The 19,143-nt window shown below is 32.9% G+C and overlaps 1 protein-coding gene across 1 annotated transcript; it reads right to left on the bottom strand.

Moving 5' to 3' along the window:
- Nucleotides 1–26: 26 nt before the first annotated feature.
- LOC144955008 (glutamate receptor 2-like) lies at nt 27–18,857 on the bottom strand (the record flags this gene model as incomplete). Its single annotated transcript, XM_078885363.1, has 3 exons — nt 18,815–18,857; nt 4,318–4,502; nt 27–80 (listed from the first exon to the last, which is right to left on the bottom strand). Coding segments are annotated over exons 2-3 (231 nt in total), but the record flags the coding sequence as incomplete, so codon positions are not given.
- Nucleotides 18,858–19,143: the final 286 nt, after the last annotated feature.

The raw sequence follows: 19,143 nt of genomic DNA, 5'->3' as shown, positions 1-19,143 counted from the left end.
ATGCTGATGCTGCTGCTGCTGCTCACCAGGTTGGCGAGGATGTAGTGATATCCCTTCACATGTTTCCCGACTCGCATCACCTGCAGACCACACACAGACAAAGCCCCCCCAGGTAGCCTTCACCAAGCTGTAGGGGCAAGTGCTGTCAGTAGCGAGCAGCAGCAGCGCCTATGAAGGTAGACACAGACAAAGGTCCCCCGTGTAGCCTCTAGCAGGATGTTGGGGCAAGTGCTGTTGGCAGCGAGTAGCAGTGAATTAGTGAGTGGGTGAATTAGTGAGTGAGTGGGTGAATTGTTGAGCGGGTGAGTGGGTGAATTAGTGAGTGGGTGAATTAGTGAGTGGGTGAATTAGCGAGTGGATGAATTAGCGAGTGGGTGAATTAGTGAGTGGGTGTATTGGACTGTGGGTGAATTAGTGAGTGAGTGGGTGAATGATGAATGAGTGGGAGAGTTTGTGAATTAGTGAGTGGGTGAATTAGTGAGTAGGTGAGTGGGTGAATTAGTGAGTGGGTGAATTGGTGAGTGGGTGTATTGGACTGTGGGTGAATTAGTGAGTGAGTGGGTGAATGAATGAATGAGTGGGAGAGTTTGTGAATTAGTGAGTGGGTGAATTAGTGAGTAGGTGAGTGGGTGAATTAGTGAGTGGGTGAATTGGTGAGTGGGTGTATTGGACTGTGGGTGAATTAGTGAGTGAGTGGGTGAATGAATGACATGAGTGGGAGAGTTTGTGAATTAGTGAGTGGGTGAATTAGTGAGTAGGTGAGTGGGTGAATTAGTGAGTGGGTGAATTGGTGAGTGGGTGAATTAGTGAGTGGTAGAGTGGGTGAATTAGTGAGTGGGTGAATTAGTGAGTGGTAGAGTGGGCTGAATTAGTGAGTGGTAGAGTGGGTGAATTAGTGAGTGGGTGAATTAGTGAGTGGGAGAGTGGGTGAATTAGTGAGTGGGTGAATTAGTGAGTGGGAGAGTGGCGTGAATTAGTGAGTGGGTGAATTAGTGAGTGGGAGAGTGGGTGAATTAGTGAGTGGGTGAATTAGTGAGTGGTAGAGTGGGTGAATTAGTGAGTGGGAGAGTGGGTGAATTAGTGAGTGGGTGAATTAGTGAGTGGGTGAATTAGTGAGTGGGTGAATTAGTGAGTGGGTGAGAATTGGTGAGCGGGTGAATTAGTGAGCGGGTGAGAATTGGTGAGCGGATAAGTGGTGAGCGGGTCGAGCGGAGCTTTTGTGTCTCCTGCCAATGACCTGACACCCCCCCCCCCCTCCCCCACGGCCCACGTCTAGGTCCGCTCAGCCAGAAGCGCCCTGCAGGGGCTAGGGTGAGCGGTAGGGGGCAATGGGTGTGCAGAATAATTTGAGTGCCAGCAGCTCATGGAAGGACACGCAATTAGCAGTTAATGAGCGGCCAATTATAGGAACACGCGCTACATTAATCGGATGCGCGTACACACACACACACACCAAGGATAAAGGTCCCCCGTGTAGCCTCTAGCAGGCTGTAGGGGCAAGTGCTGTTGGTAGCGAGTAGCAGCGACTATGAAGGTAGACACAGACAAAGGTCCCCCGTGTAGCCTCTGACAGACTGCCACTCTGCCACCCTGCCACTACCCGCCCTGCCTCTACCACCCTGCCTCTACCACCCTGCCTCTACCACCCTGCCTCTACCACCCTGCCTCTACCACCCTGCCTCTACCACCCCTGCCACCCTGCCGCTACCCACCCTGCCACTACCACCCTGCCACTACCACCCTGCCTCTACCACCCCTGCCTCTACCACCCTGCCTCTACCACCCTGCGTCTACCACCCTGCCTCTACCACCCTGCCTCTACCACCCTGCCTCTACCACCCTGCCTCTACCACCCTGCCTCTACCACCCTGCCACTACCACCCCTGCCACTACCACCCTGCCTCTACCACCCTGCCTCTACCACCCTGCCTCTACCACCCTGCCTCTACCACCCTGCCTCTACCACCCTGCCTCTACCACCCTGCCTCTACCACCCTGCCACTACCACCCTGCCTCTACCACCCTGCCTCTACCACCCTGCCTCTACCACCCTGCCTCTACCACCCTGCCTCTACCACCCTGCGTCTACCACCCTGCCTCTACCACCCTGCCACTACCACCCTGCCACTACCACCCTGCCTCTACCACCCTGCCTCTACCACCCTGCCACTACCACCCTGCCACTACCCACCCTGCCTCTACCACCCTGCCTCTACCACCCTGCCACTACCACCCTGCCTCTACCACCCTGCCTCTACCACCCTGCCTCTACCACCCTGCCACTACCACCCTGCCTCTACCACCCTGCCACTACCACCCTGCCTCTACCACCCTGCCTCTACCACCCTGCCTCTACCACCCTGCCACTACCACCCTGCCTCTACCACCCTGCCTCTACCACCCTGCCTCTACCACCCTGCCTCTACCACCCTGCCTCTACCACCCTGCCTCTACCACCCTGCCCTCTACCACCCTGCCTCTACCACCCTGCCTCTACCACCCTGCCTCTACCACCCTGCCACTACCACCCTGCCTCTACCACCCTGCCTCTACCACCCTGCCTCTACCACCCTGCCTCTACCACCCTGCCACTACCACCCTGCCTCTACCACCCTGCCTCTACCACCCTGCCTCTACCACCCTGCCTCTACCACCCTCTGCCTCTACCACCCTGCCTCTACCACCCTGCCTCTACCACCCTGCCTCTACCACCCTGCCTCTACCACCCTGCCTCTACCACCCTGCCTCTACCACCCTGCCTCTACCACCCTGCCTCTACCACCCTGCCACTACCACCCTGCCTCTACCACCCTGCCTCTACCACCCTGCCTCTACCTACCCTACCACTACCACCCTGCCTCTACCACCCTGCCTCTACCACCCTGCCACTACCACCCTGCCTCTACCACCCTGCCTCTACCCACCCTGCCTCTACCACCCTGCCACTACCACCCTGCCTCTACCACCCTGCCTCTACCACCCTGCCTCTACCACCCTGCCTCTACCACCCTGCCTCTACCACCCTGCCTCTACCACCCTGCCACTACCACCCTGCCTCTACCACCCTGCCTCTACCACCCTGCCTCTACCACCCTGCCTCTACCACCCTGCCACTACCACCCTGCCTCTACCAACCCTGCCTCTTACCACCCTGCCTCTACCACCCTGCCTCTACCACCCTGCCTCTACCACCCTGCCTCTACCACCCTGCGTCTACCACCCTGCTCTACCACCCTGCCTCTACCACCCTGCCACTACCACCCTGCCACTACCACCCTGCCACTACCACCCTGCGTCTACCACCCTGCCTCTACCACCCTGCCTCTACCACCCTGCCACTACCACCCTGCCACTACCACCCTGCCTCTACCACCCTGCCTCTACCACCCTGCCACTACCACCCTGCCACTACCACCCCTGCCTCTACCACCCTGCCTCTACCACCCTGCCTCTACCACCCTGCCTCTACCACCCTGCCACTACCACCCTGCCTCTACCACCCTGCCTCTACCACCCCTGCCACTACCCCCCTGCCTCTACCACCCTGCCTCTACCACCCTGCCTCTACCACCCTGCCTCTACCACCCTGCCTCTACCACCCTGCCACTACCACCCTGCCTCTACCACCCACCTGCCTCTACCACCCTGCCTCTACCACCCTGCCTCTACCACCCTGCCACTACCACCCTGCCTCTACCACCCTGCCTCTACCACCCTGCCACTACCACCCTGCCTCTACCACCCTGCCTCTACCACCCTGCCTCTACCACCCTGCCTCTACCACCCCTGCCACTACCACCCTGCCTCTACCACCCTGCCTCTACCACCCTGCCTCTACCACCCTGCCTCTACCACCCTGCCACTACCCACCCTGCCTCTACCACCCTGCCTCTACCACCCTGCCTCTACCACCCTGCCACTACCACCCTGCCACTACCACCCTGCCACTACCACTCTACCACCCTGCCTCTACCACCCTGCCTCTACCACCCTGCCACTACCACCCTGCCACTACCACCCTGCCACTACCACCCTGCCTCTACCACCCTGCCACTACCACCCTGCCTCTACCACCCTGCCACTACCACCCTGCCTCTACCGACCCTGCCTCTACCACCCTGCCTCTACCACCCTGCCTCTACCACCCTGCCACTACCACCCTGCCACTACCACCCTGCCACTACCACTCTACCACCCTGCCTCTACCACCCTGCCTCTACCACCCTGCCACTACCACCCTGCCACTACCACCCTGCCACTACCACCCTGCCACTACCACCCCCCACCCTGCCTCTACCACCCTGCCACCCCCCGCACCATGTCCAGGACGTATGCGAGCTTGTCGGGCTCCGTGTCGAGCACAAGTCTCCGCTCCTGCTTGCGGCTGAGCTCGTCGAAGAGCGAGCGCATCCCCTCGTCCGTGAGGCCCTCCACGCTGAGGGCGGTCAGCTGCCAGTTGTGGCGAGAAGCCGCCTCGGTCAGCGCCTGCAGCATGCCGATGCCTTGGGGAGGGAGAGAGATAGAGAGTTAGAGAGTTAGAGAGAGAGAGAGAGAGTTGGAGAGTTAGAGATAAAAATAAAACATAATAAAATAATTATGACGATAATAATAAAAATAAAACATAATAAAATAATTCTCACGATAATGATAAAAATAAAACATAATAAAATAATTATCACGATAATGATAAAAATAAAACATAATAAAATAATTCTCACGATAATAATAAAAATAAAACATAATAAAATAATTATCACGATAATAATAAAAATAAAACATAATAAAATAATTATCACGATAATAATGAAAATAAAACATAATAAAATAATTGTCACGATAATAATGAAAATAAAACATAATAAAATAATTATCACGATAATGATGAAAATAAAACATAATAAAATAATTATCACGATAATAATGAAAATAAAACATAATAAAATAATTATCACGATAATAATGAAAATAAAACATAATAAAATAATTCTCACGATAATAATGAAAATAAAACATAATAAAATAATTGTCACGATAATAATGAAAATAAAACATAATAAAATAATTGTCACGATAATAATGAAAATAAAACATAATAAAATAATTATCACGATAATAATAAAAATAAAACATAATAAAATAATTGTCACGATAATAATAAAACTAAAACATAATAAAATAATTATCACGATAATGATAAAAATAAAACATAATAAAATAATTGTCACGATAATAATAAAAATAAAACATAATAAAATAATTGTCACGATAATAATAAAACTAAAACATAATAAAATAATTATCACGATAATAATAAAAATAAAACATAATAAAATAATTATCACGATAATGATAAAAATAAAACATAATAAAATAATTATCACGATAATAATAAAACTAAAACATAATAAAATAATTATCACGATAATAATAAAAATAAAACATAATAAAATAATTGTCACGATAATAATAAAACTAAAACATAATAAAATAATTGTCACGATAATAATAAAAATAAAACATAATAAAATAATTATCACGATAATAATAAAAATAAAACATAATAAAATAATTATCACGATAATAATAAAAATAAAACATAATAAAATAATTGTCACGATAATGATAAAAATAAAACATAATAAAATAATTATCACGATAATAATAAAAATAAAACATAATAAAATAATTATCACGATAATAATGAAAATAAAACATAATAAAATAATTATCACGATAATAATGAAAATAAAACATAATAAAATAATTATCACGATAATGATAAAAATAAAACATAATAAAATAATTATCACGATAATAATAAAAATAAAACATAATAAAATAATTATCACGATAATAATGAAAATAAAACATAATAAAATAATTGTCACGATAATAATAAAAATAAAACATAATAAAATAATTATCACGATAATGATGAAAATAAAACATAATAAAATAATTATCACGATAATAATAAAAATAAAACATAATAAAATAATTGTCACGATAATAATGAAAATAAAACATAATAAAATAATTATCACGATAATAATGAAAATAAAACATAATAAAATAATTGTCACGATAATAATAAAACTAAAACATAATAAAATAATTATCACGATAATAATGAAAATAAAACATAATAAAATAATTATCACGATAATAATGAAAATAAAACATAATAAAATAATTATCACGATAATAATGAAAATAAAACGTAATAAAATAATTGTCACGATAATAATGAAAATAAAACATAATAAAATAATTGTCACGATAATAATAAAACTAAAACATAATAAAATAATTATCACGATAATAATAAAAATAAAACATAATAAAATAATTATCACGATAATAATGAAAATAAAACGTAATAAAATAATTGTCACGATAATAATGAAAATAAAACATAATAAAATAATTGTCACGATAATAATAAAAATAAAACATAATAAAATAATTGTCACGATAATAATAAAAATAAAACATAATAAAATAATTATCACGATAATAATACAAATAAAACATAATAAATAATTGTCACGATAATAATAAAAATAAAACATAATAAAATAATTGTCACGATAATAATGAAAATAAAACATAATAAAATAATTGTCACGATAATAATGAAAATAAAACATAATAAAATAATTATCACGATAATAATAAAAATAAAACATAATAAAATAATTGTCACGATAATAATAAAAATAAAACATAATAAAATAATTATCACGATAATAATGAAAATAAAACATAATAAAATAATTGTCACGATAATAATGAAAATAAAACATAATAAAATAATTATCACGATAATAATGAAAATAAAACATAATAAAATAATTGTCACGATAATAATGAAAATAAAACATAATAAAATAATTGTCACGATAATAATGAAAATAAAACATAATAAAATAATTATCACGATAATAATGAAAATAAAACGTAATAAAATAATTGTCACGATAATAATGAAAATAAAACATAATAAAATAATTGTCACGATAATAATGAAAATAAAACGTAATAAAATAATTGTCACGATAATAATGAAAATAAAACATAATAAAATAATTGTCACGATAATAATGAAAATAAAACATAATAAAATAATTGTCACGATAATAATGAAAATAAAACGTAATAAAATAATTGTCACGATAATAATGAAAATAAAACATAATAAAATAATTGTCACGATAATAATGAAAATAAAACGTAATAAAATAATTGTCACGATAATAATGAAAATAAAACGTAATAAAATAATTGTCACGATAATAATGAAAATAAAACATAATAAAATAATTGTCACGATAATAATGAAAATAAAACGTAATAAAATAATTGTCACGATAATAATGAAAATAAAACGTAATAAAATAATTGTCACGATAATAATGAAAATAAAACATAATAAAATAATTGTCACGATAATAATGAAAATAAAACGTAATAAAATAATTGTCACGATAATAATGAAAATAAAACATAATAAAATAATTATCACGATAATAATGAAAATAAAACATAATAAAATAATTGTCACGATAATAATAAAATTAAAACATAATAAAATAATTGTCACGATAATAATGAAAATAAAACATAATAAAATAATTGTCACGATAATAATGAAAATAAAACGTAATAAAATAATTGTCACGATAATAATAAAATTAAAACATAATAAAATAATTATCACGATAATAATGAAAATAAAACATAATAAAATAATTGTCACGATAATGATAAAAATAAAACATAATAAAATAATTGTCACGATAATAATGAAAATAAAACATAATAAAATAATTATCACGATAATAATAAAAATAAAACATAATAAAATAATTGTCACGATAATAATAAAAATAAAACATAATAAAATAATTGTCACGATAATAATGAAAATAAAACGTAATAAAATAATTGTCACGATAATAATAAAAATAAAACATAATAAAATAATTGTCACGATAATAATAAAAATAAAACATAATAAAATAATTATCACGATAATAATAAAAATAAAACGTAATAAAATAATTGTCACGATAATAATAAAATTAAAACATAATAAAATAATTCTCACGATAATAATGAAAATAAAACATAATAAAATAATTGTCACGATAATGATGAAAATAAAACGTAATAAAATAATTGTCACGATAATAATAAAATTAAAACATAATAAAATAATTCTCACGATAATAATGAAAATAAAACGTAATAAAATAATTGTCACGATAATGATGAAAATAAAACATAATAAAATAATTGTCACGATAATAATGAAAATAAAACATAATAAAATAATTATCACGATAATAATGAAAATAAAACATAATAAAATAATTGTCACGATAATAATGAAAATAAAACATAATAAAATAATTGTCACGATAATAATGAAAATAAAACATAATAAAATAATTGTCACGATAATAATGAAAATAAAACATAATAAAATAATTATCACGATAATAATGAAAATAAAACATAATAAAATAATTATCACGATAATAATGAAAATAAAACATAATAAAATAATTGTCACGATAATAATGAAAATAAAACATAATAAAATAATTGTCACGATAATAATGAAAATAAAACGTAATAAAATAATTGTCACGATAATAATGAAAATAAAACATAATAAAATAATTATCACGATAATAATAAAAATAAAACATAATAAAATAATTGTCACGATAATAATGAAAATAAAACATAATAAAATAATTGTCACGATAATAATGAAAATAAAACATAATAAAATAATTGTCACGATAATAATAAAAATAAAACATAATAAAATAATTGTCACGATAATAATGAAAATAAAACATAATAAAATAATTGTCACGATAATAATAAAAATAAAACATAATAAAATAATTGTCACGATAATAATGAAAATAAAACATAATAAAATAATTGTCACGATAATAATGAAAATAAAACATAATAAAATAATTATCACGATAATAATGAAAATAAAACATAATAAAATAATTATCACGATAATAATGAAAATAAAACATAATAAAATAATTGTCACGATAATAATGAAAATAAAACGTAATAAAATAATTGTCACGATAATAATGAAAATAAAACGTAATAAAATAATTGTCACGATAATAATGAAAATAAAACATAATAAAATAATTATCACGATAATAATGAAAATAAAACATAATAAAATAATTGTCACGATAATAATAAAAATAAAACATAATAAAATAATTGTCACGATAATAATGAAAATAAAACATAATAAAATAATTGTCACGATAATAATAAAAATAAAACATAATAAAATAATTGTCACGATAATAATGAAAATAAAACATAATAAAATAATTGTCACGATAATAATGAAAATAAAACATAATAAAATAATTATCACGATAATAATGAAAATAAAACATAATAAAATAATTATCACGATAATAATGAAAATAAAACATAATAAAATAATTGTCACGATAATAATGAAAATAAAACGTAATAAAATAATTGTCACGATAATAATGAAAATAAAACGTAATAAAATAATTGTCACGATAATAATGAAAATAAAACATAATAAAATAATTATCACGATAATAATGAAAATAAAACATAATAAAATAATTGTCACGATAATAATAAAAATAAAACATAATAAAATAATTGTCACGATAATAATGAAAATAAAACATAATAAAATAATTGTCACGATAATAATGAAAATAAAACATAATAAAATAATTATCACGATAATAATGAAAATAAAACATAATAAAATAATTATCACGATAATAATGAAAATAAAACATAATAAAATAATTGTCACGATAATAATGAAAATAAAACGTAATAAAATAATTGTCACGATAATAATGAAAATAAAACGTAATAAAATAATTGTCACGATAATAATGAAAATAAAACATAATAAAATAATTATCACGATAATAATGAAAATAAAACATAATAAAATAATTGTCACGATAATAATGAAAATAAAACATAATAAAATAATTATCACGATAATGATAAAACTAAAACATAATAAAATAATTATCACGATAATAATGAAAATAAAACATAATAAAATAATTGTCACGATAATAATGAAAATAAAACATAATAAAATAATTCTCACGATAATAATGAAAATAAAACATAATGAAATAATTGTCACGATAATAATGAAAATAAAACATAATGAAATAATTGTCACGATAATAATGAAAATAAAACATAATAAAATAATTCTCACGATAATAATGAAAATAAAACATAATAAAATAATTCTCACGATAATAATGAAAATAAAACATAATAAAATAATTATCACGATAATAATGAAAATAAAACATAATAAAATAATTGTCACGATAATAATGAAAATAAAACATAATAAAATAATTGTCACGATAATAATGAAAATAAAACATAATAAAATAATTGTCACGATAATAATGAAAATAAAACGTAATAAAATAATTATCACGATAATAATGAAAATAAAACATAATAAAATAATTATCACGATAATAATGAAAATAAAACGTAATAAAATAATTATCACGATAATAATGAAAATAAAACATAATAAAATAATTGTCACGATAATAATAAAAATAAAACATAATAAAATAATTGTCACGATAATAATGAAAATAAAACATAATAAAATAATTCTCACGATAATAATGAAAATAAAACATAATGAAATAATTGTCACGATAATAATGAAAATAAAACATAATAAAATAATTATCACGATAATAATGAAAATAAAACATAATAAAATAATTGTCACGATAATAATAAAAATAAAACGTAATAAAATAATTCTCACGATAATAATGAAAATAAAACATAATAAAATAATTATCACGATAATAATGAAAATAAAACATAATAAAATAATTGTCACGATAATAATAAAAATAAAACATAATAAAATAATTATCACGATAATAATGAAAATAAAACATAATAAAATAATTCTCACGATAATAATGAAAATAAAACATAATGAAATAATTGTCACGATAATAATGAAAATAAAACATAATAAAATAATTGTCACGATAATAATGAAAATAAAACATAATAAAATAATTATCACGATAATAATGAAAATAAAACATAATAAAATAATTATCACGATAATGATGAAAATAAAACATAATAAAATAATTATCACGATAATAATAAAACTAAAACATAATAAAATAATTATCACGATAATAATAAAAATAAAACATAATAAAATAATTGTCACGATAATGATAAAACTAAAACATAATAAAATAATTATCACGATAATAATGAAAATAAAACATAATAAAATAATTATCACGATAATAATGAAAATAAAACATAATAAAATAATTATCACGATAATAATGAAAATAAAACATAATAAAATAATTATCACGATAATAATAAAAATAAAACATAATAAAATAATTGTCACGATAATAATAAAAATAAAACATAATAAAATAATTGTCACGATAATAATAAAAATAAAACATAATAAAATAATTGTCACGATAATGATGAAAATAAAACATAATAAAATAATTATCACGATAATGATAAAAATAGAACATAATAAAATAATTATCACGATAATAATGGAAATAAAACATAATAAAATCATTATCACGATAATAATGAAAATAAAACATAATAAAATAATTGTCACGATAATAATAAAAATAAAACATAATAAAATAATTATCACGATAATAATGAAAATAAAACATAATAAAATAATTATCACGATAATAATGAAAATAAAACATAATAAAATCATTATCACGATAATAATGAAAATAAAACATAATAAATAATTATCACGATAATAATGAAAATAAAACATAATAAAATAATTATCACGATAATAATGAAAATAAAACATAATAAAATCATTATCACGATAATAATGAAAATAAAACATAATAAAATAATTATCACGATAATAATGAAAATAAAACATAATAAAATAATTGTCACGATAATAATGAAAATAAAACATAATAAAATAATTGTCACGATAATAATAAAAATAAAACATAATAAAATAATTATCACGATAATAATGAAAATAAAACATAATAAAATAATTGTCACGATAATAATGAAAATAAAACATAATAAAATAATTGTCACGATAATAATAAAAATAAAACATAATAAAATAATTATCACGATAATAATAAAAATAAAACATAATAAAATAATTGTCACGATAATAATGAAAATAAAACATAATAAAATAATTGTCACGATAATAATAAAAATAGAACATAATAAAATAATTATCACGATAATAATGAAAATAAAACATAATAAAATAATTGTCACGATAATAATAAAAATAGAACATAATAAAATAATTATCACGATAATAATGAAAATAAAACATAATAAAATAATTATCACGATAATAATAAAAATAAAACATAATAAAATAATTATCACGATAATGATAAAAATAAAACATAATAAAATAATTGTCACGATAATAATGAAAATAAAACATAATAAAATAATTGTCACGATAATAATGAAAATCAAACATAATAAAATAATTATCACGATAATGATAAAAATAAAACATAATAAAATAATTATCACGATAATAATAAAAATAAAACATAATAAAATAATTATCACGATAATGATAAAAATAAAACATAATAAAATAATTGTCACGATAATAATGAAAATAAAACATAATAAAATAATTATCACGATAATAATAAAAATAAAACATAATAAAATAATTGTCACGATAATAATGAAAATAAAACATAATAAAATAATTATCACGATAATAATAAAAATAAAACATAATAAAATAATTGTCACGATAATAATGAAAATAAAACATAATAAAATAATTGTCACGATAATAATAAAAATAAAACATAATAAAATAATTATCACGATAATAATAAAAATAAAACATAATAAAATAATTGTCACGATAATAATGAAAATAAAACATAATAAAATAATTGTCACGATAATAATAAAAATAAAACATAATAAAATAATTGTCACGATAATAATAAAAATAAAACATAATAAAATAATTATCACGATAATGATGAAAATAAAACATAATAAAATAATTATCACGATAATAATAAAAATAAAACATAATAAAATAATTGTCACGATAATAATAAAAATAAAACATAATAAAATAATTGTCACGATAATGATAAAAATAAAACATAATAAAATAATTATCACGATAATAATGAAAATAGAACATAATAAAATAATTGTCACGATAATAATGAAAATAAAACATAATAAAATAATTGTCACGATAATAATAAAAATAAAACATAATAAAATAATTGTCACGATAATAATGAAAATAAAACATAATAAAATAATTGTCACGATAATGATAAAAATAAAACATAATAAAATAATTATCACGATAATAATGAAAATAAAACATAATAAAATAATTATCACGATAATAATGAAAATAAGACATAATAAAATAATTGTCACGATAATAATGAAAATAAAACATAATAAAATAATTGTCACGATAATAATGAAAATAAAACATAATAAAATAATTATCACGATAATAATGAAAATAAAACATAATAAAATAATTATCACGATAATAATGAAAATAAGACATAATAAAATAATTGTCACGATAATAATGAAAATAAAACATAATAAAATAATTATCACGATAATAATGAAAATAAAACATAATAAAATAATTATCACGATAATAATAAAAATAAAACATAATAAAATAATTATCACGATAATGATAAAAATAAAACATAATAAAATAATTATCACGATAATAATGAAAATAAGACATAATAAAATAATTGTCACGATAATAATGAAAATAAAACATAATAAAATAATTCTCACGATAATAATAAAAATAAAACATAATAAAATAATTGTCACGATAATAATGAAAATAAAACATAATAAAATAATTATCACGATAATGATAAAAATAAAACATAATAAAATAATTATCACGATAATAATGAAAATAAGACATAATAAAATAATTCTCACGATAATAATAAAAATAAAACATAATAAAATAATTGTCACGATAATAATGAAAATAAAACATAATAAAATAATTCTCACGATAATAATAAAAATAAAACATAATAAAATAATTGTCACGATAATAATGAAAATAAAACATAATAAAATAATTGTCACGATAATAATGAAAATAAAACATAATAAAATAATTATCACGATAATAATGAAAATAAAACATAATAAAATAATTGTCACGATAATAATGAAAATAAAACATAATAAAATAATTGTCACGATAATAATGAAAATAAAACATAATAAAATAATTGTCACGATAATAATGAAAATAAAACATAATAAAATAATTGTCACGATAATAATGAAAATAAAACATAATAAAATAATTGTCACGATAATAATGAAAATAAAACATAATAAAATAATTGTCACGATAATAATGAAAATAAAACATAATAAAATAATTCTCACGATAATAATAAAAATAAAACATAATAAAATAATTGTCACGATAATAATGAAAATAAAACATAATAAAATAATTGTCACGATAATAATGAAAATAAAACATAATAAAATAATTGTCACGATAATAATGAAAATAAAACATAATAAAATAATTGTCACGATAATAATGAAAATAAGACATAATAAAATAATTCTCACGATAATGATAAAAATAAAACATAATAAAATAATTGTCACGATAATAATGAAAATAAAACATAATAAAATAATTCTCACGATAATAATAAAAATAAAACATAATAAAATAATTGTCACGATAATAATGAAAATAAAACATAATAAAATAATTGTCACGATAATAATGAAAATAAAACATAATAAAATAATTATCACGATAATAATGAAAATAAAACATAATAAAATAATTGTCACGATAATAATGAAAATAAAACATAATAAAATAATTGTCACGATAATAATGAAAATAAAACATAATAAAATAATTGTCACGATAATAATAAAAATAAAACATAATAAAATAATTATCACGATAATAATGAAAATAAAACATAATAAAATAATTGTCACGATAATAATGAAAATAAAACATAATAAAATAATTATCACGATAATAATAAAAATAAGACATAATAAAATAATTGTCACGATAATAATAAAAATAAAACATAATAAAATAATTGTCACGATAATAATAAAAATAAAACATAATAAAATAATTATCACGATAATAATGAAAATAAAACATAATAAAATAATTATCACGATAATAATAAAAATAGAACATAATAAAATAATTATCACGATAATGATGAAAATAAAACATAATAAAATAATTGTCACGATAATAATGAAAATAAAACATAATAAAATAATTGTCACGATAATAATAAAAATAAAACATAATAAAATAATTGTCACGATAATAATAAAAATAAAACATAATAAAATAATTATCACGACGCTTCAGCTGAAGACGGCTGCTTGCGTTGTGGCCGAAACGTCGTGAGAATTCTTTTATGAAGTTTAATTTTCACTACTTTATTATTTCCCTTCTACGCGACGACTTTACCGAAAGAACCAAGAAGATGAATCCCTGCTGCAGTCGCGAAAGCTTTACATCGAAAAATATAGAGAGAGAGTTTTTTTAAATGTATATATAACGGAGGAGTTTGTGAAAGAATTTGACAATCATCGCGCCTGCAGTACATCAATGTCTGCCCCGCGTATCGTCACCCCGATGGAGACTCGTGGAGACATGGGGACATGGGGGGGGGCATGGGGACATGGGGGAGGGGGGGGGGGCATGGGGACATGGGGGGGGGGGCATGGGGACATGGGGGGGGGGGGGGGACATGGGGACATGGGGGGGGGGGGGGGCATGGGGACATGGGGGGGGGGGGGGCATGGGGACATGGGGGAGGGGGGGGGCATGGGGACATGGGGGAGGGGGGGGGCATGGGGACATGGGGGAGGGGGGGGGCATGGGGACACGGGGGAGGGGGGGGGCATGGGGACATGGGGGAGGGGGGGGGCATGGGGACATGGGGGAGGGGGGGGGGCATGGGGACATGGGGGGAGGGGGGGGGCATGGGGACATGGGGGGAGGGGGGGGGCATGGGGACATGGGGGGGGGGGGGGGCATGGGGACATGGGGGAGGGGGGGGGGCATGGGGACATGGGGGGAGGGGGGGGGCATGGGGACATGGGGGAGGGGGGGGGCATGGGGACATGGGGGAGGGGGGGGGCATGGGGACACGGGGGAGACAAAGACGGTCGGGTGTGGTAATGACCACCCACCCCCTCGTGTGCTACAGTACGGGTAGCCTTCATAGGTGCTCGCTAACAGCACTTGCCCCGACAGTCTGTTCAGGCTATAGGGGGGATCTTTGTCTTTGTGTGTGTGTGTGCTTCTGTGGGTGTGTGGTGGGTGTGTGTGTGTGGATGTGTGGGTGTGTGTGTGTGGGTACAGTAGGGGGCACAGGTGGTGCATCAGCCAGTCATCTCGGTCATCTCGGTCAGTCGACCCGTGGCACCTGCTGGGTCTGCCCCGTGACCTCCTGCCAGCGGGCGTTCGACACTTCACGTGGTAGCCTCAAGGTGCACATGGCCTGGCACAAGCGTCGTGGTGACGTCACCGCCACTTAGTGGGGAATGACGGTTGTTGTTGTTGTGTGTGTGTGGGTGTTTGTCTGTGTGTGTGTATGTGTGTGTATGTGTGTATGTGTGTGTATGTGTGTGTATGTGTGTGTATGTGTGTGTATGTATGTGTGTGTGTATGTGTGTGTATGTGTGTGTGTATGTGTGTGTATGTGTGTGTATGTGTGTGTGTATGTGTGTGTGTATGTGTGTGTGTATGTGTGTGTATGTGTGTGTACGTGTGTGTACGTGTGTGTATGTGTGTGTGTGTATGTGTGTGTGTGTATGTGTGTATGTGTGTATGTGTGTGTGTGTATGTGTGTATGTGTGTGTATGTGTGTGTATGTGTGTGTATGTATGTGTGTGTGTGTATGTGTGTGTGTGTATGTGTGTGTATGTGTGTGTATGTGTGTGTATGTGTATGTGTGTGTCTGTGTGTGTGTGTATGTATGTGTGTGTGTCTGTGTGTGTGTGTGTGTATGTGTGTGTCTGTGTGTATGTGTGTGTCTGTGTCTGTGTGTGTGTGTATGTGTGTGTATGCTGCGCGCCTGCCATTTCCTCCACCTGAACGGCTGTCCACCAAGCACCCCCCCCCACTACCCCCCCCACCACCCCCCCCCACCACCCCCCCCCACCACCACCACAACTAAACCCCACACTAGCCTAGCCCCGAGCTCGCTTCTCCGCTGGATGGTTATCAAGACGAGAACTACGACGCATGCCAGGCGACAAACGTCATCGCCGCTCGCAGCTGGGACTGGCATCGTTACCCCAATCCCACCCCCTCCATGCATCCCACCCCTCCTCCTCCTCTTCCCCCTCCTCCTCCTCCTGATTTGAAGCTTTCGTGACTGCAGCGATCCATGCACTTTGGTTCTTTCGGTGTCGTTCAGATCGGTAGTTGTAGGTAGACACTCGCTCACCCCCTCGCTCGGTGCCGTAGAGGTCCGGTACAGAGGTGGGTGTACTCTTAAACCCTATCGGAGGTAACAATCTTGATTCGAAGCTTTCGTGTGTGTCGTACAGATCGGTACAGGTGTCGTAGAGGTAGGTGAACCTGTAGGTGCAGGTAAGTGCAGGTAGGTAGACACTCGCTCACCCCTCTCGGTGCCGTAGAGGTCCGGTACAGAGGTGGGTGTACTCCTTAAACCCTATCGGAGGTAACAATCTTGATTCGAAGCTTTCGTGTGTGTCGTACAGATCGGTACAGGTGTCGTAGAGGTACGTGAACCTGTAGGTGCAGGTAAGTGCAGGTAGGTAGACACTCGCTCACCCCTCTCGGTGCCGTAGAGGTCCGGTACAGAGGTGGGTGTACTCTTAAACCCTATCGGAGGTAACAATCTTGATTCGAAGCTTTCGTGTGTGTCGTACAGATCGGTACAGGTGTCGTAGAGGTACGTGAACCTGTAGGTGCAGGTAAGTGCAGGTAGGTAGACACTCGCTCACCCCTCTCGGTGCCGTAGAGGTCCGGTACAGAGGTGGGTGTACTCTTAAACCCTATCGGAGGTAACAATCTTGATTCGAAGCTTTCGTGTGTGTCGTACAGATCGGTACAGGTGTCGTAGAGGTACGTGAACCTGTAGGTGCAGGTAAGTGCAGGTAGGTAGACACTCGCTCACCCCTCTCGGTGCCATAGAGGTCCGGTACAGAGGTGGGTGTACTCTTAAACCCTATCGGAGGTAACAATCTTGAAGCTTTCGTGTGTGTCGTACAGATCGGTACAGGTAGGTAGACAGACCCTCGCTCACCCCTCTCTGTGTTGTATAGGTAGGTAGACAAGACACTCATTCACCCCTCTCCGTGTCGTACAGGTAGGTGACCTTGTAGGTGCAGGTACGTACAGCTAGCTAGTCACTCACTCACTCACCCCTCTCTGTGTTGTATAGGTAGGTCGCTAGCCAGCCACTCGCTCACCCCTCTCCGTGTCGTACAGGTAGGTGACCTTGTAGGTACAGGTACGTACAGCTAGCTAGTCACTCACTCACTCACCCCTCTCCGTGTCGTAGAGGTAGGTAGACAAGACACTCGCTCACCCCTCTCGGTGTCGTACAGGTAGGTAGACAAGACACTCGCTCACCCCTCTCGGTGTCGTAGAGGTAGGTAGACAAGACACTCGCTCACCCCTCTCGGTGTCGTACAGGTAGGTAGACAAGACACTCGCTCACCCCTCTCGGTGTCGTACAGGTAGGTAGACAAGACACTCGCTCACCCCTCTCGGTGTCGTACAGGTAGGTAGACAAGACACTCGCTCACCCCTCTCGGTGTCGTACAGGTAGGTAGACAAGACACTCGCTCACCCCTCTCGGTGTCGTACAGGTAGGTAGACAAGACACTCGCTCACCCCTCTCTGTGTTGTATAGGTAGGTGACCTTGTAGATGCAGGTAAGTACAGCTAGCTAGTCACTC

This window comes from Lampetra fluviatilis, unplaced genomic scaffold (genome assembly GCF_964198595.1).
Source record: "Lampetra fluviatilis unplaced genomic scaffold, kcLamFluv1.1 SCAFFOLD_1364, whole genome shotgun sequence".
NCBI classification, from domain to species: domain Eukaryota; kingdom Metazoa; phylum Chordata; class Hyperoartia; order Petromyzontiformes; family Petromyzontidae; genus Lampetra; species Lampetra fluviatilis.
This window is presented reverse-complemented; position numbering and strand designations above follow the sequence as displayed.